Source organism: Mobula hypostoma, chromosome 10, assembly GCF_963921235.1.
Source record: "Mobula hypostoma chromosome 10, sMobHyp1.1, whole genome shotgun sequence".
In the NCBI taxonomy this organism is placed as follows: domain Eukaryota; kingdom Metazoa; phylum Chordata; class Chondrichthyes; order Myliobatiformes; family Myliobatidae; genus Mobula; species Mobula hypostoma.
The window spans coordinates 114,340,986-114,364,701 of NC_086106.1; the positions used below are offsets into that span (position 1 = coordinate 114,340,986).

General features: G+C 41.8%; 1 protein-coding gene across 4 annotated transcripts in view; it reads left to right on the top strand.

Moving 5' to 3' along the window:
* Positions 1 to 16,729, top strand: part of LOC134353128 (phosphatidylinositol 3,4,5-trisphosphate 5-phosphatase 2-like) — a 211,326-nt gene extending 194,597 nt beyond the window's left edge. For all 4 annotated transcript variants that reach the window (XM_063061064.1, XM_063061068.1, XM_063061066.1 and 1 more), the window contains 4 exons: positions 6,272 to 6,409; positions 10,468 to 11,215; positions 12,924 to 13,039; positions 13,877 to 16,729. In XM_063061064.1, coding sequence (XP_062917134.1) covers positions 6,272 to 6,409; positions 10,468 to 11,215; positions 12,924 to 13,039; positions 13,877 to 13,976 — 1,102 coding nt within the window. In that variant the 3' untranslated portion in view covers positions 13,977 to 16,729. The remainder of the gene's footprint in view (positions 1 to 6,271; positions 6,410 to 10,467; positions 11,216 to 12,923; positions 13,040 to 13,876) is intronic.
* The last annotated feature ends 6,987 nt before the right edge of the window (positions 16,730 to 23,716 follow it).

Genomic DNA, 23,716 nt, shown 5'->3' on the forward strand with positions numbered 1-23,716 from the left:
ACTATGATCTTCTTTTAGCCATGTTTCAGTGGTGCCACAACATCATACCTGCCAATCTATACCTAATTCTGTATGCCAGGTACATTCAATTATAACACCTTCAGTCCTGTATTCATCACCCTTTTTGATTTTGGTCTCCAGTTAACACTTCACCTCATCCCATTGACTGCAATTTTGCCCTATCATCTGCCTGTCCATTCTTGCAGTCTCACTACACACTGTATCTAGTTGTATACCGTCCTCAGCCCTATCACTCCAGTTTCCATCCCCTGCCAATTTAATTTAAACCATCCCTAGCAGCTTGGGCAAACCTGCCCACAGGGATGTCGATTCCCATCAGGTTCGTGTGTAACCCATCCTTTTTGCACAGGTCATACTATCCCTAGAAGAGAAGGATCATTGGGATCTTTTCTTGGAACATAAAAGATTGAAGGCAGATTTGACAGAAGGATACAATATTATATACAAAAGTATACAAAGTTAGGGTAAATGCAAGCAGGCTTTTTCCCACTGAGATTGGATGGGACTACAAGCAGCGGTCATGGGTTAAAGTTGAAAGGTGAAATGTTTAAGGGGCACATGAGGGGAAACTTCTTACAGAGGTCATGAGAGCTGGGAACAAGCTGCAAGCACAAATGGCGCATACAAGTCAATTTCAACATTTAAGAAAAGTTTGGACAGGTACACAGACAGTACGGGTATGGTGGGCTATGGCTCGAGTGCAGGTCGATAGGAGTGGGCAGTTTAAATGTTCGGTATAGACTAGATGGGCTGAAGGGATTGTTTATGTGCTGTATTTTTCTATCACTCCGTGACTCTTAATCTGAAACCTTGCCCCCTGCACCACTTCCTCACCCACTCATTCACCTGTATCATCATCTTTTCCTGCCCTGTCTAGCACATAGCACTGGGACTAATCCAGAGTTTGCTACCTTGGAGGTCATGTTCTTCAGCTTTTTTTCCCTAACTCACTATATTCACTGTGCAGGATCTTTTACCCCTTTCTACCTATCTCATTGGTATCATTGTACACTACAACCTCTGGCTTCTCACCCACCTTTCTGCATCTGCTCTGAAACATCCCAAACCCTAGCACCTGGGAGACAACACACCTTTCATTTTCAGTCCTCCGAACTGTCGTACATCTGATTGCTCTGATTGACTTTACTCTTCCCTGCTGAGCCTCAGAGTTGGCCACAGTTCCACTGGCCTGGCTGCTGTTGCTGTGCCCTGGTGAGGTAATCACCCACCCCCAGCAATATCCACAGGGGCACACCTATTGCTGAGGGGGATGGCTACAGGGCAGCCCTGCATTGACTTTTTACTCCCCTTACCTCTCCTGCTGGTCACCCAGCTACTATCTGGATGTGACCGCCTGAGCAAAAGACTCATCAGTGAAGTTTTCAGCTACCTAGATGGTTCTGAGTGAATCCAGCTCCAGTTCCTTTTCCTTTTCAGTTGGGAGCTGGCATTGGGTGTGCTTCCTGCAAATGTAGTCATCTGGGAAACCGTTAGGTACCCTGTGATCACACATCCCACAGGAGGAGCATTCCACTGCCTAACCTACAATCCCGCCTACACTTGTTGTGCCTTGTAACTTCTCAAACAAGTTCTAGCCTATGCCTGTTCTTGCCCAAGCCTGTTGAGCCAAAGCCTGACCACTCTAACACTGTCCACTTGCTCAATAACCCCTGCAACAATGGCTGCTCTGCTCAAACCCTTCTTTTTATTGGCCCTTGCAAATTAACATTAGTTACTATTAACCCAAGCAATATCCCACTGCGCAGACAAGTCCCAAAAGGCTCTGCTCGCATTTTAAAATTGGCGCTCCAGAACTTTTCCCTTCCTTTGCAACTATTCACAAAGTAAGGTAATATGACTCTGAGCATCATAAAATTCTGCGTACCGACAGTGCATTTAGTCCATTATACCTGTGCTGTCTCTTTGAAACTGCACTACTGCACTTCAGTGTACTCCTACATCATCTCAACGCTCAAGACTGTCTCAACACTCCCCTTTCCCTCTTCCCTTCTTCGTACTAGCCAGCTTGCCTCTCCAATTTCAGTCCTGATGCAGTTCTTAAACAAAAGTGTTGACAATTCTATTCTCACTGAAGATATTGTTCGATATGCTGAGTTCTTCCAGCAGACTCTTTGTTATTCATACATTCCCATTTTTGCCTACAGCCCTGCAAATCCTTTATTCTTCATCGTACATTCAATTCCCTATAGCATTAATTTTGGAACCAGCTTCCAGCAGTTTTTTCAAGTGAAACATTCCAGATCCAGGCAACTATCTGGCTGGGAAAGATTCACATCTCTTCATTAGTTCTTATGTCAATGATTTCGTAAGCATGACCCCACATTGCTGGGCAGTACCACGGGGAATAGTTGTTTTACCCAGTTGTAATTTATTTTAAATATCCTCTCCATTCCAAGGGAAACAATTCTAGCTTTCTAAATGGCCCTATGAGCTAAAGTTCTCATCTCTGGTAACATAGAAACATAGAACATAGGTGCAGGAGTAGGCCATTCAGCCCCTCGAGCCTGCACTGTCATTCAGTATGATCATGGCTGATCATCCAACTCAGAACCCTGTACCTGCTTTCTCTCCATACCCCCTGATCCCTTTAGCCACAAGGGCCATATCTAACTCCCTCTTAAGTATAGCCAATGAACTGGCCTCAACTGTTTCCTGTGGCAGAGAATTCCACAGATTCACCACTCTCTGTGTGAAGAAGTTTTTCCTCATCTCAGTCCTAAAAGGCTTCCCCTTTATCCTCAAACTGTGACCCCTCATTCTGGACTTCCCCAACATCGGGAATAATCTTCCTGCTTCTAGCCTGTCCAATCCCTTTAGAATTTTATACGTTTCCCCCTCAATCTTCTAAATTTTGTATTGATTTTGTAAACCCTTTACTGCCTTCCAGAGTTTTTATAGCTTTCCTAAAATGTCAAGAATTGATCACAATGCCTCAGGTGAGGACCTACAATCAATTTATAAAAATCTCTTTTATAAATTTTTACTTATTTATAAGCACAGGTAATTCAATATTAGACCACATTTGGAATATTGTGTTCAGTTCTGGTTGCCTCATTATAGGAAGGATGTGGCAGCTTTAGAGAGGGTGCAAATGAGATTTCCCAGGATGCTGCCTAGACTAAGGAGCACATCTTATGAGGACAGGTTGAGCAAGCTAGGGCTTTTCTCTGTGGAGGATAAAAGATGACGATAGAGGTGATAAGATGACAAGAGGCATAAATTGAGTGGATAGTCACAGACTTTATCCCAGGCAGAAATAGCTAATGTGTAGGCACATAATTTTATGGTGATGAGAGGAAAGCATAGAGGTAGGGGTGTCAGAAGTTAGATTTTTACATAGGGAGTGGAGAGTGTGTGGAACACCCTGACAGAGGCAGGTACATTAGGGCATTTTAGGTAGAAGCATGGATGAAAGAAAAATGGAGGGCTATGTGAGAGGGAAGAGTTGGATTGATCTTAGAGTAGGTTAAAAGGTCAGCACAACATTATGACCTGAAGGGTCTGCATGGTGCTGTAGTGTTCTACGTTCTATGATTGTTTTTTTTACTCTATTATCAACTAGACATGACACCTTTGAAGTTTTGCATAAGTGGACAATTTGCAGCATCTGCAAGTTTGTTGATGATCGGTTTTAGAGTTATGTCAGCTGGAGACTTGCTGTTCTGGAAGATGTTTTGACATATGAAATGTGGAAACAGACTCACAGTTCCTGAATTAGAAAGAAAACTTCCAAACTCCAGAGTTCCGAAGAAAACATATAACATACTGGAAAAGAAAATCAAGGTTGTTTGCTTTAAAAATGGAGTGATTAATATTTCAGTGAGTTGGGTATTGAAAGATGGAGAATTTTGTCCCCAGACATGTGTTAAATTTGTGACAGAGACATGACTGTGTACTTATTCTGTTTCCAAAATTTAATTCTACTCACTTCCGTAGCATTGCTTGTCAGGAGTGAAATACATTATTGCTGTATTATTTAGAACAAGCTAATAATGACAAATTTCAACAAATGATTCAGAAGCAAAATCTGAAATACAAGTAGAAGATGCTGGAATCTTCATTACATCAGGCAGCATCTGTAGCAGGGGTTTCTAACCCGAGGTCTATGGACACCCTGCTTAATGGTATTGGTCCATGGCATTAAAAATTTGGGAACCTCTGGTCTATAGAGAAAGGAAAATAGTTGATGACTTGTTAGACCATTGTTATAGGGTCCATCTGGTCAACCTCACTGACATGATACATCCAAAAAAAAAGCAATAAATAAGTACAGTTGACTTTTCAGTCCAAGACCCTTCATCAGGACTCACGATCCCATTCCTGATGAAGGGTCTCGGCCCGAAATGTTGACTCTTTCCTCTTTTCCATAGATGCTACCCGGCCTACTGATTTCCTCCAGCATTCTGTGTATGCCGTTTGTAGAAGCTTATTGGGCAATTTATAAACAACATTAACTTTTGTCTATAAACACAAAAGATTCTACAGATGCTGAAAATCCAAAATAACACTCACAAAATGTTAGATGAACTCAGCAGGTCCAGCAACATCTATGAAGAGGAATAAAGAGCTGAAGTTTTGGGCTGAGGCATATACTGACGAAGGGTCTTAGCCCAAAACATCAACTCTTTATTCTTCTCCATAGATGCTGTCTGACCTGGTGAAATCCTTCAGCATTTTGTGTGTGTTTCATTTATGTAAATAATATCTCTAGTATGGAAGAATGTAATATATAAAAAGAAAATTGCCATATAAGGTGATATTAGAGTAGATAACCAGAGATTAGTCAGAAAGGTAAATTTAAGAAAGATGTTGAAGAACAGGTGTATAAAATGATGAGAGGCATTGATCGTGTGGATAGTCAGAGGCTTTTTCCCAGGGCTGGAATGGCTAGCACGAGAGGGCACGGTTTTAAGATGCTTAGAAGTAGGTACAGAGGAGATGTCAGGGGTAAGTTTTTACGCAGAGAGTGGTGAGTGCGTGGAATGGGCTGCTGGTGACAGTGGTGGAGGCGGATGCAATAGGATCTTTTAAGAGACTCCTGGACCGGTACATGCTCAGAAAAGTAGAGGGCTATGGGTAACCTGAGGTAATTTCTAAGGTAAGGTAAGGTAAGGACACGTTGGACACAGATTTATGGGCCGAAAGGCTAACAGGAAACTGGAAGCAAGAAGCAGTGCAGTGAGACTTTCAGAGCCTATACCCTTGGCAACTGAGGGTTTGGCTCACAGTGCTGCAACAACTAAGGGCAACGGTGCTCATGGGCACAGATATCTTAGCTGGATAGAGGCCTGAGCGAGATTAAAGACAAGGGAGGTAGGGACTATGGAGAGGTTTGAAAGCAATCATAAGCACCTCAAAACCGGGCCATAGTTTAACCAGGTACCAATGGCAGATGCAGTGGTAGTGGATTAATAGAACAGAGCTGAGGATGAGTAGAATCAGATTCAGTATTATGAGCCTCTCTGTTGCGCATTGTACACTTCCGTAGGCTCAGCTGTTTAAAGGAAGTACTGGAGGGAGGAAGGCAAAAAGGAAAGAAGTACAGTTCATTCTTTCAAACCAGGGTCATTAGAAAAATCTTGCAGAGGTCTGGTGCAAAGTCAATATGATCTGAAAAGTAACCATCCCTATAATGGAAAAAATATCATATAATTCTCTATTCACATATTCAGAAGCTGGTGATTTGTTTTAGGCATGATTTCCCAGTTGGTATCAACACTCTTGTGTCTTCCGCACATAAAATAACACATCTTTTCTTCAAATGATATCCAGATGCTGAGAATTTGCAAGCTCCTAGGCAACAAGGCCAACAGCGACAAAGACAGATTCTGATCTTGCCCAATGTTCTCAAGTGCACGTTTTATTCTAGGATTAGGAACATGGGTCATAACTGCTTATTCTTCCTTTCCTATGTGTCAGTTACTGCTGTACGTCTGAGATGTAATATCAAGAGCATTGGCACTTCTAAAGATATTATCACACCGATCCAACCAAGAATCTAATGCTGGAGCCCAAAGAACTACCAACTCACAAAGACTATAGATTCTTGTCATGGAATTAAATACCTTGAATTCCAATAATTCAATTCAGAAGTAATATTTCTTTTGAGCGTAAAATATGCTTAAGACAAAATGAATCCCGAGTGAGAAGTGGTCTTGATTTTTGTAACAAGTGGTCCAGTTTTGAATGAGAAGTTTCATGGCTTTTGTTCATTGTTGGAATTTCACAGAAGCAGTAGTAAAAAATCCGGCCAGAACTCAGCCTTCTCTGAAGACGTCAGTGCGATGTTTTCCAATTCTCCTGATGATTATGGGATGGCTGCCCCGGGAAGCAAAGGGAAGGGAAGTGAAGAGACCCTTCAGCCAAGGTACAGTGACCACCACATCAGAGGCTGCACTGAAATGAAACCTGTTGTCTTCTCATCTCTTTTATATTATCTCTCAGAATATTGAATGTTTGTGCAATTTGTGCAATAGTAAGTCCCATGGTAAGACATGAGTTCACAGCACAAAGTTACTGAATATTTGGTAGCAAATGAGAGTACAGAAAAAGATAAAGGTTTGATTTATTCATCACATTGACATCAAAACATCGAAGCATACAGTGAAATGTGTCGCTTATGTTGGGGGCATTTTTGGGCACAGCCTGCAAGTGTGGCTCTGTTTCTGGCACCAACACAGTTTGTCCACATCTTATTAACCCTAACCTACACATCTTTGGAATGTGGGAGGAAAGCTGAGAACCAGGAGGAAATGCACACAGTTAAGGAGAGAATGTAGAAACTCCTTACAGACAGTGGTGGGAATTGAACCCCAATCTTACAGCTGGCAGTGTTATAAAGCATTGTGCTAACCATTACACTACTGTGCCATAGACAATGTTAACAAGTTTGCTGTACTGTAAACTTACTAACCTTGCCTTTTATTCAAACAGGAATGTACAGAGTTTGTACCTTCCTGTTAGAATAAAAGGCAAGGCTAACTATTTTTAGGAACATTGATTTTTAAGAGATATTGAGGCCCAAGTTAAGAAAAAGTAGGAAATGCATAGTAGTTATAGGCAGCAAGGAACAATTGAGGTACTTGAGTATAAGAAATGCAAATGAATACATAAGGAAAAAGTCAGGAGGGCTAAAAGCTGGAACGAGGTTGCTCTGGCAAACAAAGAAAAGGAGAGTTCTGAGGGTTTCTACAGGTACATTAAGAGCAAAAGAATAGCAAGGGACAAAACTGGTCCACTTGAAGTTCAGCATGGTCATCTATGCATGGAGCTGAATGAGATGGAGGAGGTTTTAATTGGATTTTATGCATCTGTACCTGCTCGTGAGATGAGCACTGAGTTTGTAGTACTGAGGCAAAACTGTAGTAAGGTTGTGGACTATAACCAGATTACAGAAGAGGTGGTAATTGCTCTCCTGAGGCAAATTAGGGTGGATAAGTCCCCAGGGCCGGGCAACGTGATCCCTTGGACCTTGTGGGAAGTTAGTGCTGAAATTGTAGAGGCCCTGACTGAGGTATTTAAAACAATCTTAGTCACAGTGGGTGGAGGATAACTAACACTGCTCTGTTGTTCAAGGAAGCCTCAAAAAATAAGGCAGGAAATAATAGGTGGTGACCCTGATAAATTATCGGAAGGTATTCAAAATGACAGTGGATGTAGGTAGTTAGATCAGGCCTGATAAGGGATAGTCAGTATGCTTTGTGTGTGGTCGATGGTGACTAACAATCTTATAGCTCTTTTGAGGCGGTTTCCAGGAAAGTTGATGAAGGAAAGGCAATGGATGTTGTCTTCATGGATTTAGCAAGACCTTTGACAAAGTCCCATAGGAAAGCTGCTCCAGCAGGTTCAATCACTTGGAATTCAGGATGAAGTAGTAAATTAGATTCAACATTGGCTTAGCAGAAGCTGGAGAGTGGTAGTCAATGGTTGTCCTCTGGTTGGAAACCTGTTACATAAGGTGTGCTGCAGGAATCAGTGCTGGACCATTATTATTTGTTAACTATATTATTGATTTGGGTGATAATGTGGTAAACTGGATCAGCCAATTTGAAGATGACACCAAGACTGGGAACATAGTGAGAGCAAGGAAGGCTATCAAAGCTTGCGATGAGCTCAGGATCAGCTGGAAAAAAGGGCTAAAAAATGGCAGATGGAATTTAATGCAGAAAAGTATGATGTGTTGCACTTTGGGAAGACAAACTAGGGAAGTACTTCTGCGGTGAACAGTAAGGCTCTGAGGAGTGCAATAAAAAATGGGATCTGGGAATGCAAATCCATAATTCCTCGAAAGTGACGTCACAGGTGGATAGGGTCGTAAAGAGAATTGTTGGCACATTGGCCTTCATAAATCAGAGTACTGAATACAGGAGCTGTGGTGCTATGTTGAAGTTGTATAAGATGGTGAAGCCAAATTTAGAGTATTATGTGTAGTTCTGGTCACCTGCTGACAGGAAAAATATTAATAAGATTGAATGCGTGTAGATACCATTTACAAGGATGCTGCCAGGAATGAGGACCTGAGTTTTCGGGGAAGGTTGAATTAGTCAGGATTTTATTTCAAGTGACATAGAATAATAAGGAGAAATTTGGTAGAGGTATACAGAATTGTGAGGGGTATAGATAGGGTAAGCGCAAGCAGGTATTTTTCCACTGAGTTTGGGTGAAAACTCAGGTCATAGATTTAGAGTGAAAAATGAAATATTTAAGGGGAATCTGAGGGAGAAACTTCTTCACTCAGAGAGTGGTGCAAGTGTGGAAGGAGCTGCCAGTGGACGTGGTGGATACGGTTCAATTGCAACACTTGAGAGAGTTTTGGATAGGTACATGGATGGGAAGGTTATAGAGGGCCGTAGTCCAGGTGCACGTAGAGGGGATGAGGCAGAATAACAGTTTTTGCTGTTGGCCTTGTTTCTGTGCTGTAATGTTCTGTGACTTTATCTCTCTCAACCATACTGCTTTCATAGTCAGGGGAAAATGAAAATGTTACTGTGGTTCTGAGAGCAAATATTGATGGAGCAAAGTAAACAGTCATTTTCAACACAGTCTAACCTGATATGATCCAGAGATGCTGGGTGGCCTGTGGTCATATGTGAAATGAAAATACCATTTGAAAAAGAAACATTCAGTGAGGTGAAATGCCCATACTAAGTGCCTGGTGTTTATCCCTAGGCTCAACACAGGAGAGAAGAAAATGCATACAAAGGGAAGAGAAACACAGAACAAACACATTGTCTTCAAATAATCCTAAAAGGAATGCTCTGTTTTCAGTCTAACATTTATTGAATGTAATTAAATTTGGAGCCAATTTTTCTTACCATTGTGATATTGAAGCAGAGTCTTGGTTGAAGAATCTTTATATGCCACACCTATGAATTTGCCAGTTGAGCTATTAGTTACAGAACATGAATTTAAAGCTCTCCACTGGATCTAGGGAACTTAAACTCCATTAATTAAATAAATTTTAACACCTCATAACTATCCATCAAACTGTTGGATAGCCATTGAAAACCAAATCCCGTTTCTTTCCTGTCCTTTAGAAATCTGCTGTTTTTATCTGCATAGACCCTTATGGGCAATGAAGGGTGAGGAAACATACTGAACTGGTTAGGAAAGACCACATCCTGTGACATCATGCATAAAAGCAAAATGAATTTATGAAGCAATAAGAGAGGATTATTTATTTATACAGTATTTAGATTTGCAGATAATAGTTTCTAAACAATAGGTGTCTGATTTTTACACAGAGTGGTGGGTGGTTGGAAAGTGCTGCCAAGTACGCTGGTTGAAGTAGATATATTGCGTTCTCTAAGAGACTTAGATAGGTACATAAATGATAGAAAAATGGAGGGCTAAGTGGGTGGGAAGGGTTAGATTGATCTTAGAGCAGGTTAAAAGGTCAGCACAACATTATAGACCAAAAGCCCTGTACTGTGGTGTACTGGTCTATGTTCTATAGTTTGGGATTTGTATGCAGGAGAACTTTCCGCTGACATTGACTAAATATCAGTCAGAATCAGGTTTATTATCACCGGCATGTGACGTGAAATTTGTTAACTTAGTACCAGCAGTTCAATGCAGAGAGAGAAAAAAATAAATAAATAAAATAAAACACAATATAAATAAATGAGTAAATCAATTACATATTTTGAATAGATTTTTAAAAATGTGCAAAAACAGAAATACTGTGGTAAAAGTGAGGTAGTGTCCAAAGCTTCAATGTCCATTCAGGAATCAGATGGCAGAGGGGAGGAAGCTGTTCCTGAATCACTGAGTATGAGGTACAGGACCCAATTTGAAATACATTTAATGGTTATAAATAGTCTGTCTCTTACTCAAACTGATCTTGAAAAACGATAAATGATAACTATACTTCTTGGAATTTGAGCTTCCTCACCTGGACCATAACTGCTAATGCTTTGTTTTCAGGTTGAAACCTAATAGCACTGCCGATGACGACCCTCATTCAAACAGTTTCAACAACCCGGCCTATTTTGTACTTGAAGGACTCTCTTACCAGTCTGGAACAGGTGGTCAAGAAAACCCAGGGAATCCGGTGTCGAAACCTATCCCTAGGAATAAGACACACCCTCTTCCTCCAACACCAATGGAGAAGCCAAAGGACTACTCACTCCGACACCTAAACAATGAAGGTGGATCCTCTGAACATGAAAGCACTTATGATCAAAGCCAGCACATGTACCACAAAATGCTGGAAGTTGAAATGCAGAACAATCCACTTTATGCCAGTACAGACGATGTATGGGTTAAATCATCCCAGACTTCACCGGCCAAAGGCAGCCAAGAGCGGCTCAAGTACCCAGCTCGGGACCATCTTGAATTCAAAGCTCGCACCATGGGCACAAGGACCAGGCCTCAGGTGGCGGCAAAGAGTGGGGCTCAAGCTTCCTTGATCAGCGAGGTCAGAGACAAGATCAACGAGAGGAGGTTAGAAGACCAACCTCCACCTGTCGGCCACATAGCCAAATCACTGAGCGATAAGGACCGGCCGTCCAACAGGGGCGAGCTACTCGTTCCCGTTCGTGAACGTCCTGCCAAAAGTCCCCGGCTGCCCGCGAGAAACAAAGCCCCAGAGATTCAGCCTCGGACTGCTCGGATGGATCATCTGAACATGCCTCCACCACTGCCAGTCAAGAGCCGGACAATGGAGTATGGGGTAGGAGGAATTAATTATTTTGATATTATTGACTGAATGATCATATTTAAGTTTCAGCCATGGACTTATTAATAACATAAATGTAAATGAAAATCCAGCTCTCCAAATATCTTGTGCACAGATATACTGTATTTAGTACAATTTGAATGAAATGTATAGAATTTTGATCAGCACCAAATTAGAAAAGAGTCAAATATTGTAGTGGGATATAGTGTAGTAGGTAGGTCAACAAATTGTTGGATTAATTCAAAGCCCAGGACAAATGACTTGCAGACTTTACTGTGGCAATTGTGGAATTTAAACTTAATGAAATAAATCTACAGTTTACAATTAGAATTAGTAACAGGGATCATTGAACTTCCAGATTGTTGCAATAACCCATTCACTGATATACCTTGGCTATTTGACCCATATATAGTTCACTCATAACTTTCCCTCTGAAGTTGCTGATCAACTCATTGTGGGAGATGTAAAATGAGGTGGAATTGGAAAATTATGTCAGTGGTGCTGGGGTAAGGCTGGTTCTACAGATTGATCAACCCTGTTCACCACATGATGTGATAATGTGTGTGTGTGTGTGTGTGTGTGTGTGAGAGAGAGAGAGAGAGAGAAATATGTGTGTATACCTCACCATTATATCTTTTATGTCTTGCACTGTACTGCTGCCACAAAACAATGAACTTCATGATAAATGGCAGTGAGAATAAACCTAATTCTGAATATGTGTGTGTGTGTGTGTGTGTTGCACAAATTGTTTGAAATGTTAATCATTCTTTACATACAGTAATGATGTGTTTAGTGATTTAATGAATGTTTAGTGATTTGTAATATTACTTTTCTGAATCAAATGACGGAAATATGGATCACTGAGGAAGTGCTGCTTTGTGAGCCTGTCAGTCATCAGAGACATTAAACTTAGACATTACAGTCCCTGCTGTAATCTCAGGTGGGAGATGCAGAAAATCAAGTCAACTAATATCAGAAAGAAATAGTGAATTCTTAATATCCGACATTCCATTTACCTTTTAACTCACTTCACTAGATGGGGTGCCATGGCAGTGTCACAGTTGGCACAACGCTCAGAGCATCGGATTTCTGAGTTCAATTCCGGTGACCTCTTTGAGAAAGTTAGTACGCTCTTCCCGTGTGCACGTGGATTTCTTCCGGGTGCTCCGCTTTCCTTCCATAGTCCATAGATTAATTGGTCCTTGTAAATTGTCCTGTGATAAGGCTAGAGTTTAATAGGAGGTTTTCTAAGCAGCGCAGCTCGGTAGTTTGCTGAGCAGCAGCTCCTGTTCTGCACTATATCTCTAAATAAATATATATATAAACTATTTGGTCTTTATCACATACTGTTTATGTACAAATTGGCATTTATGCTTTCTGTACAATAGTGACCACAATTCAGTTGTTCTCTGTTGCTGTATTTAACTGAGACTTTACAAGGTTGAGACAGTTACTATATGAATGCAAATTGTTCTCTATATACTTAGAGAGTTTTCTGTCTGACCAAAATTCACCAGCTAGTGACTAAAATTAATTAATCATGTGGAGTATGGCCATATAGAGCATCAGAACATCTCAGCATTATTACTGTAGGCATAAACCAAAAACAGTCATTAGGGTTTAGGTGCTAAAAAGGCAGTTATATTTAAGAACTTATAATTCTCTATCCAAAAACATACAGATCTTTTGCTGTCTCTTTTAGACTTCTGAGAACCGTAATAGTACAAGCATTATCTCGGAGTTTCTGAAGCACTTGGGCTTGGAGAAATATGAAATTGGCCTGATTGAGAATGGATGGGATAACTTGGAATTCTGGAGGTAATTATAGTGAAAATACATCAAACCCAGTGGTTTCTGCTGGGTGTTTGTGTAAAGTATTTGCACAAGTTGTAGCCTTTTATTTATTGCACTGCCGCTACCAAAAAGAAGGGTGAGTAGAATGTCAATCTTAATGGTGGAGTTTTTCCCTGTGCATTTTAGCACACACTGGTGGATTAAGAGGCATCTCAAGATGCCTTATGAACCAAACATTTTCAGCTCAGTCCTACAGGGTGGAACTGCCCATAATTAAGCACAGATTGGGATGAGACCAACACAGGTTCTCTTCAACCTCGTTATTAACCTGGAAATTAGGACGGCGGTGTCTTCCAGCAGGACTGTAGCTGCTTGTTTGCAATCCCCACCCGCCAGCTTTCCATGCTGAAATTGGAACACACTTGTAGTCTGACGCAGAAGTTCTCCTCATCGCTGAAAGAATATTCTTTTCTGCTGCCTAAAGAGTCCTGACACAGAATCCATGGTGGGATCAAAATGCAGTCACAAATAATTGGCCCATTGGGTATATTTAGTGCACAAAATTCCAGATCTTTCTCAATTCCCTCGTCTGTTCCCCTGGCCCCACTATAACTCTAAGCAGCTACGTCCCTCTCTGAGCACTTACTATCATGAGAATGATTTCATTCATACCCTGTCTCTTCAGACCAGGCTTAGCCAATCAGATAGATGGATTTGTAAAGCTATGGGTCATGATGTTTGCAAGATTTAATCTATGAAATTGTTTTAGGAATGTGTTTGCAGTAATGGTTTTAACTTTACTAAATATATGCATGTTTACTACTGAAAAGCAATAACACTATGGTCTCTTTTTTGGTGTAGTGGCATCACTGATAATGATTTACGAGAAGCTGGTGTCACTGATGCCAATCACAGGAAGACTCTTCTGGAATTAACATACCCGAATAAGCCTCGAGAATAGACTGGTAAAAAATGGAAGCGGACCACTGGTCACCCTTTATGGACCTTGCCATTAAATTTTGTTTCCGAAGTCCTACCTGAGTAACAAAACATTGGGCGAAATACTGAATCTGAGCACATCCTGAAGGTTCTTTATGACGTCTGGAAGGAATTGAGTGCGGAAAAGTGAATGGTGTTTCCAGTATAATCCCAGTGACAGGTGCCCTAGTCGTTTCTGGTCTAGACTTTAGTGTTAGTAAGAAGCAGAACCCCAGTTTGATTTTTCCAAGGCAATTTATAGCTGGAGTCTGGGACCTGGAATGGAAGAATGCATTGTCTTATCTTGAAGCCCCATTCCTGAGTGTTAGCATGTCATTCGGATAAAATACAAGGACGGTTTAGTCTCCATGGGTGAAGTAACAAATGGTCAAATAACCAGAACCCTTGAAGGCTTTGTTTAGAAATTCAGTGTCCCCACTTTTCATACTCAGAAAACTTTTCAGCCAGAAATTCAAGCAAATAAGTACGGTGCCTTTCATTTAGAAGAAGGCAGACTGGTAAAGCCCTCAGAATGCCTAGCAGAGGAAATTACTGGGACTGACATCGATTTGAGGCTTCCTGTACAAAATGGACAATGCCAGAAGAAGCCAACACTGAGCCAGATGGCTTCAAAGTATTGGTTACATGGCACAGGAAAGGACCACAGCAAGATGTTACTAAAAACAAAAGCAGAGATCTCAACTTAAGTGCATGTTACTCAACTTAGACTTATGGTGTATATCTTGCTTATCATGTTGGAGGTTCAAGTGTCTGTTTAACATCTGAAAGTGGTCAATTGGTCACGGGGGGAAGGAGTATGAAAATTCAGATGTTTATGGCGTGCCCCAGTATTTTCAATCTTTTAAGCCAGCCATGTGCAGCTCCTTCCTATGCTGCTCATTGATGTTGCATTTGTCCCATATGAAAGACAAATTCATGTGAATGTCCAGAGTTTATACCATCCCTGTGTAGGCTAGAAACTTATGCTTGGCATGAGTGCTCTGTGCTGATTTTTATTTATCTTCATCACTGAGAACTGCACAGCATTCCCTTTATCAAAACACAGAAGCTTAGAAATCTGTCATTCCATTTTCTTAAACATGTTGGAGTCCGAATGGGATTAAATGAGAGGTTGGTGGGTGCAACATGTAATATCCCTACGTTAAGAGAAGTTTAAAGGGATACAGCGTGCTTGGTTCATGAGCATTATTGCTAATGTTTTTTTTTCTTGTTTTGTACTGTTTTTAATGTTCTGAACAATGTTACTTCATTTGCAGGCCATTTTGGCATGTGCTGACTGAAAGATTGGTAGAAGTTTAGGTGCAATATGCCTCTGCATGTTTGATTCAGAATGTAATCTCTCCCACCCTTATTTGTAAATTGGACATTTTAATGAGGATTCGCTGCATTTCATTCACTGAATGGACAAACAAACAACAAAAGAAACACAAGGTTACAATACACAGAGATTGCAGATACTGGAATCCAGAGCTAAAAAAAACAAACTGCTGCCTAACCCACAAGATTCCTCCAACAGTATGTCTTTTCACAAAAGACCAAGGTCATTGCCAGAGTTCACAGGGATGCCCTGTGGTTTTAGCTGCTGCCCTGCCTTCCTTGTGGTGATATCTCTGGTCTAAGTGTGGAAACTTAAGCAACTGGATCTTTAATTCGTCTGCACCTGGGCAGTAATGTAGGTGACTGGATCCCACACCCTTTATAGAAAATAGGTGCAGGAGTAGGCCATTCAGCCCCTCGAGCCTGCACCGCCATTTATTATGATCATGGCTGATCCTCCAACTCAGAACCCCGCCCCAGCCTTCCCTCCATACCCCCTGACCCCTGTAGCCACAAGGGCCATATCTAACTCCCTCTTAAACATAGCCAATGAACTGGCCTCAACAGTTTCCTGTGGCAGAGAATTCCACAGATTCACCACTCGCTGTGTGAAGAAGTTTTTCCTCATCTCGGTCCTAAAAGGCTTCCCCTTTATCCTCAAACTGTGACCCCTTGTTCTGGACTTCCCCAACATCGGGAACAATCTTCCTGCATCTAGCCTGTCCAATCCCTTTAGGATTTTATAGATCAACATCTGATCTTCATGGCTTTACAATAAAAACTAATCAATTTCTGAAGCTGGCACTGTGACTCTGTCTGCCATGTAGTAATGATGAATGTCTGTAAGTGTATCAGACCTTTTCAGAATTACAATGATTACATTGGTTAGAAAGTTAAGGGTATTCCAAAGATTTATATGAACTGAGGTTACACAATTTCTTTGAGTTTGAAATGAAAATGTAGAAGGTGGACATGCTACTCGATAAGCTACACTGAAACACAGACATCTGAGCAAAATCTTAGCAACTAGTCTCAGGGCAAGAAGCTGGATGAAATTACATTTGTTAGTTTTCTTTTGGAAGCACTGCTAGCCACACCACATCAGAGCTTTGTACATGACATGACATGTACTTTGGTGTGATTTTGCTCAATAGGGAAAGAACCAAAGCTTGCTAGTCTTTCAGTCTGAAGGATAGCCATTGCCATGAATTGTTGCATGCTGTATAACTTTGAATATTTTTATCTGCATGGATATCATATTGGATGATTGTTGTTAATGGCAGTGTTGTTATGTTTACTCCAGTGTTATCTTTGGATATTGTTTTAATTAAATATCATTTGGATCTCTGAAGTATATACAAATAAATTTAGAATGAAACTATCTTATGAGAATATATTTCTTCTGCCTTCTAGATTTCAATATATTGAAAAATTAAGTTACAAAACAGATGGGCTTGGATGCACACTCAGTGGCCACTTTATTAGGTACATTTGTACACCCACATACAAGCATGCGGACATGGTCAAGAGGTTCAGATTTTGTTCGGACTAAACATCAGAATGGGGAAAAAATGTGATCTAAGTGACTGACTGCAGAATGATTGTTGGTGTCAGACGAGGCTGTTTGAATATCTCAGAAACTGCTGATCTCCTAGGATTTTCATGTATCTGCAGTTGACAGAGAATGGTGTGAAAAACAAAAAAAAAATCCAGTGAGCAGCAGTTCTGTGGGTGAAAACACTTTTCTCTCCAAATATCCAGACCTGCCTCTTGGTTTTTTTTCGCACTACCTTACTTTCTTTTTTCTATTCTCTATTTATGGTTTATAATTTATACTTATTATTTACTATCGATTTGTACTCCAGGGAGTGGGAAGCGCAGAATCAAATATCGTTGTGATGATTGTACGTTCTAGTATCAATTGTTTGGTGACAATAAAGTATAAAGTAATGAGAGAGGCCACACAAGAATGCCCAGACTGCTTCAGGCTGGCAGGAAGGCAACAGCAACTCAAATAACCACAGAACAGAACAGAACAGCATCTCTTACAACATGTTGAATCTTGAAATGGATGGGCTCAGCACCAGAAGGCCACGAGCATACACACAGTTATTTATTATTTATTTACTATGTGGTACCTAACTAAGTGGCCACTGAATGTATATATAGGCTGGAACCTTAATGTATGCAAATCATCTGCCACACCTCCTCTTGTGGCACTATTTATGATGTGTAAAATGTTTTGACCACTCCACTAATAACAAAGGATTCTGCATGAACCTCCAATGCAATATTAGCAAAGAAAAATTATTCTTAACATACGCTCATGGAAAGATTCACAAGAAATCAAAACAATAATCTTTCAGTAAAGTGGAAAGATTGTGGCATCTTAGATGATGTAAGAATTTGGGATGATAAACCGAGCTACAAATGCAGCAGAAAAATCAAAATGCAGAAATCTTGACAATTGAAATGTCTGCTGGCCTATGTCATGTGCTCTAACATCAAACCACGTCATGTGTTGTGATCAAAATGTATGAATTTATTTCTGACCTAACTACAGAGCTTAACTTCAAAGATAATTTATTTTGAAGCATCTTAGAACGGACATAGGAAATGCAATATAAATGCAAGACTTATTTTCTTCCTTTGACAGGTTACAATAAACAACCCTAAAGAAATTGAAAGCATTTTTCACTTGCTTAAAAATCTTTCATCTGTGGAGTTAAGTGAGTTCTACAATTGACTAAACTGTGACACTTTAAAACAACTTCGAAAGGATCCTCTAGGAGAGTATTATTTTGTGTCTCATCTCTCCTAAGTGCACATCTGCACATCAGTTGTGAACAGTGATGCCATATACAATGAATATTTAGCAGATATTGCCCATGTTCCCATTTATTTTCTTCCAAAATAAGCTGAAACTTTGAGATTGTTTTGTTCTTTAATTTCACTCTGTGGTATGCCAAAACAAAGTTAAGCTACTAATCAGTATAGGCAATAGTGCAGGAATTTGTGCATTCCACTTTTGCATTAGATGCAACCATTGTGAGTTCTGAGGGTCAGGGCTCCTCAGGTATTGACTTATAGTTCACTTTCATCTATGTGATGAAGAATTTTCTCAGTTGAGCCTCCTGAGCACATGCCAACAACCCTTGGGTCTATGACCTAGGAAATATAGTAGAACATTTAATGTAAGACATAGAACAGTACAGGAACAAACCCTTCGCCCCATAATGTTGCACCAAACTAATTGAACTAAGTAATTAACTGCCTAATTAAAATAAACAACTGTGCCTACACAATATCTATATCACTCTATTCTCTGCACATTCATGTACCTTTCTAAGAGCCCTTAAAACACTTCTGTCATATTTGACCACACTACCACCCCTGGCAGTGCATTCAGGGTACCCACCATTTTCTCTGCAAAAACTTGCCCCACACATCTCCTTTGAATCTACCCACTCTTTCATTAAATATGTTCCAATGTTAGACATTTCAACCCAAATAAAAAGATATTGGCTCTGTACTCTATCTTTTCCTCACATAATCTTGTAAACTTCTGTCAGCTTTCCCCTCAGTCTTTGCCACTCCAGGGAAAATAGCCCAAGCTTGACAAAAATCACCTCATCGCTCATGTTCTCTAATCAAGGCAGCATCCTGATAAACCTGTTTGCAAGCTCTACATAGTCTCCACATTCTTCCTATAATGGGGACACCAGAACTGAATGTAATATCAAGATGTAGCATAACCAGAGATTTATAAAGCTGCAATGTAACTTCCTGACTCTTGAACTGAATCCTTTGACTAATATGCATTCAATACTCTGTCATAAGGTGGCGATGGGAGCGGACCCAAATGCAAGACACAGACACCGAAGTACTAGGAACTGGACTAAGATTATCAAGAAAACAAAGGGAGTCAGGAAGAAACAACCCCGGACATGGAAACAGGACCTGGACGAGACAAGGACACCAGGCCTGGGCTAGGGCTAAGACTAGGAAAGCAGGACCAGGACAAGGAACTTGGAACAAGGAGACTGGGTTAGGGCTCCGAGCCAGAGACTGGACAGGGACCCGGGTCTTGACTCGGGCTCAGACCCCAGATCTAGGTGAGGACAAGACGTGGCTACAGGACTAGACGTGGAACTCCTGCACAGGACGAGGCACATGGACAGGATGAGAACACAAAGCCGGGACGTGGACTAGACGAGGTCCTTGGACGTGGCTTGGACTAGACGAGAAAACTCCAGCACAGGACGAGGGAATCTCCAGCACAGGGCTGGGCAAAGTAATCCTGGGCTGAACGAGGAAACTCCAGCACAAGACATGGCTCTTGAACTAGATTTGGCTCAGCTCTTGGACTCAGCTTGGTTAGGCTCTTGGGTACAGAGCCAGGACTCCTCCTTGGAGCACAGGGCCAGGACCCTTTCTAGGACACAGGGCCAGGATGACTGCCAAGGATACTTGCCGAGGGAACTGCCAGGGTAAACTGCCAAGGATTCAGATGGGGACAATCCAGCACAGGACAAGAAACTCCAGCACAGAATAAGAACACAAAGCCTTGACTTGGACAGGATTAGAACATGACACCTGGGACTTGGAACACAGGACACAGAGCCAGGGCCCCTCCTCAGGAACAGGACATAGGGCCAGGACTCATACGCAGAACACCAAGCCAGGACCTCTCCTTGGGAACAGGACCTAGGGCCAGGACTCTTCTATGACACAGGCACTAAACACAGGGACATAAAGAGACAGTTCCAAACTCAACAATAGATAGTTCCTTATCTTGGCATGGCAAGGCTCCGGTCTCACTCCAGCAGTTGAACGCCAGCAATTCTAGCAAAGTCACAGACAAAGGTTACTGTCAGGGATTCAGAAGGGAACAGTCCAGCAGTGAATCCTTGGTTTGAGAGGTAATTATGTGCCAGTCCAAAACAAGAATCAGATGCCTCAATTAAGGCACCCAGTGGAACAAGGGAAAACAGGAAAACCCAGAATAAGGATCGATTAACTGGACCGCGAGCTGGAATGCAGATTTCACGGACCGGACCATGATATACTCTTCCTTTACTACTCAGTAAAGCTGTGCATCTAACTTCAGGGAGCACAAAATCCCTCAGTCCATCACCAGTGTTAAATGTTCTGCCATTAACAGTGACTTCATCGCATCATCACCCCTACAGCCTGACATGGTCACTCTGTCAGAACCTTGAAGTAGGTGGTCGTGGCAGAACTGACAGTTCCTTGGCAAGACCAGATGGAGGAGATATTTGAGCGTAAGAAAGCCAAATACCAGGAGCTGGTAGATCAATGCCAGAGACAGGGATGGAGGGCATGACACGAGCCTATAGAGGTGGGGTGTAGAAGTTTCGCTGGCTGCTTGCTGTGCAGAATCTACTCTCTCCCTGGCGTTACAGGGGCTGCAAAGAAAAGAGCCATCAGGACCGTCACAGACACTGCTGAGCGAGCCTCTAGACATCTGTGGATCAGGAGATGTGACCCATAGACCAGTGCTGCTGGGACACAAGCCGGGGCCTGGTAGGGGATTCCAATTAATGATTCCTACTTCCATATCTGAGCTTTCTCACTTTCTCGACCAACAAAGGGGCTACACACTGATTTTGCTTGAGGAGATCCTAGCACTAAATCCTAGCCCATCTCAAACATCCCCTTGAAAAAACTCTGTGCTGCAATGGTGAAATTGTGATTGTTTTAACAAATCATTATCAAACATATTGGTTTTGGTTTGTTATTTTCATGTACCAATACAGAGAAAAGATTGTTTTAGAATCTCCCTACTGGGGAATTATAAAGAGTGTCGGAGAAATTCTATATTTTGCACTGTGGAAGAGCATGGAGTTCTGTATAACAAAATGTTTGCTGTTTAATTTAACATGAAATATATGCTGCTGTTGTTTTATCAAACTTAACCGTGTATTCAGCACAGGCTGAGAATTTCAATTCGATGAAACTTTGACAACACCAGCAGTTATTTTAAAAAGTCGATCGATCAGCTTCTGAAGGATCACTAAGGATGGGCATATTACCAATATTGCCTAAAGTTGGGTGGCACGACAGCATAGTAGTTAGCACAGCACTTCACAGTACCAGCGACCAAGGGTTCAATTCCCACCACTGTCCGTAAAGAGTTTACACATTCTCCTCATGACCGCATAGGTTTCTCCAAGTGCTCTGGTTTCTTCACACAGTCCAAAGGCATACTAGTTGGTAGGTTAGTCGGTCATTGTAAATTGTTCTGTAATTAGACGAGGTTTAAATCGGGGGGGTAGCTAGGCAGCACAGCTCAGAGGGCTGGAAGGGCCGACTCCACACCATATGTCAATAAATAAATAAATAAACATGGAACAACACTAAATTTTGGGTTAGAGGAGATTTTGCATGTCACCAAAAAACTAGCAAATTTCTATGGATGTACGGTGGAATGCATCTGACTATTGCTTCACTGTCTGGTACGGGGGCCCCAATGTAGAGCATTCAAAAAGGCTGCAGAGGGTTGTCGACTCAGGTAGCTCCCTCACAGGCACAACATGGAGGAAATCTTCACATAATGGAGCCTTAAGAGGTGACATCCTTCATTAAGGACGCTCACCATCGGTGAAATGTTCTCGTCTCATGTCTACCATCAGGAATGAGCTACAAGAACCTAAACACCCGTACTCAACATTTTACTAATGGCTTCTCCCCCCCCGCCATCAGATTTCTGAATATTGCATAAACCCATGAACATTACCTGGTAATTCTAATTTTTCATTATTCATCTTTTTATTTATGTGTGATTATAATCACTATTTATGTCTTGCACTGCACTACTGCCACAAAACAACAAATCTTACGTCATACAGAATGTCAGTGATAATAAGCCTGATTGTGATTCTGAACACTGAAAAATGCTATTGAGCCACAAGAGGGAACTGTGGTGTTAAATAGAATTGTGATCAGTGAGATGTAATGTCTTTCCTGCAGAAGAGTGAGATCAGGATAGAAGTGTTACTAAATTAACTGGGATTTGGTGGTATAGCGCTGAGACCTTTCAGTGTCATCATTCGGTTCTGAAGATAGGATAATTGGAAAATCTTCATTTTCTGCAAGTTCTTAAGCATAATAGGTTTACAATGAAAACGCCACAATCTGAATCAGAATCAGGTTTGTTATCACCGATGTGCCATTTACCACTCTTATTTACCTCTCGATCGTGACCCCACTAAGGAGCACCAGGCCATTGTCTCCCACACCATCACCGACTTTATCCGCTCAGGGGATCTCCCATCCACTGCTACCAACCTTATAGTTCCCACACCTCGCACTTCCCTTTTCTACCTCCTACCCAAGATCCACAAACCTGCCTGTCCTGGCCGACCTATTGTCTCAGCTTGCTCCTGCCCCACCGAACTCGTTTCTGCATACCTCGACACGGTTTTATCCCCCCTTGTTCAATCCCTTCCTATCTATGTTCATGACACTTCTCACGCTCTTAAACTTTTCGATGATTTTAAGTTCCCTGGCCCCCACCGCTTTATTTTCAGCATGGATGTCTAGTCCCTATATACTTCCATCCCCCATCAGGAAGGTCTCAAAGCACTACGCTTCTTTTTGGATTCCAGACCTAATCAGTTCCCCTCTACCACCACTCTGCTCCGTCTAGCGGAATTAGTCCTTACTCTTAATAATTTCTCCTTTGGCTCCTCCCACTTCCTCCAAACTAAAGGTGTAGCTATGGGCACCCGTATGGGTCCTAGCTATGCCTGCCTTTTTGTTGGCTTTGTGGAACAATCTATGTTCTGTGCCTATTCTGGTATCTGTCCCCCACTTTTCCTTCGCTACATTGATGACTGCATTGGCGCTGCTTCCTGCACGCATGCAGAGCTCGTTGACTTTATTAACTTTGCCTCCAACTTTCACCCTGCCCTCAAGTTTACCTGGTCCATTTCCGACACCTCCCTCCCCTTTCTAGATCTTTCTGTCTCTGTCTCTGGAGACAGCTTATCCACTGATGTCTACTATAAACCTACTGACTCTCACAGCTATCTGGACTATTCCTCTTCTTACCCTGTCTCTTGCAAAAACGCTATCCCCTTCTCGCAATTCCTCCTTCTCCGCCGCATCTGCTCTCAGGATGAGGCTTTTCATTCTAGGACGAGGGAGATGTCTTCCTTTTTTAAAGAAAGGGGCTTTCCTTCCTCCATTATCAACTCTGCTCTTAAGCGCATCTCCCCCATTTCACGTACATCTGCTCTCACTCCATCCTCCCGCCACCCCACTAGGAATAGGGCTCCCCTGGTCCTCACCTACCACCCCACCAGCCTCCGGGTCCAACATATTATTCTCCGTAACTTCCGCCACCTCCAACAGGATCCC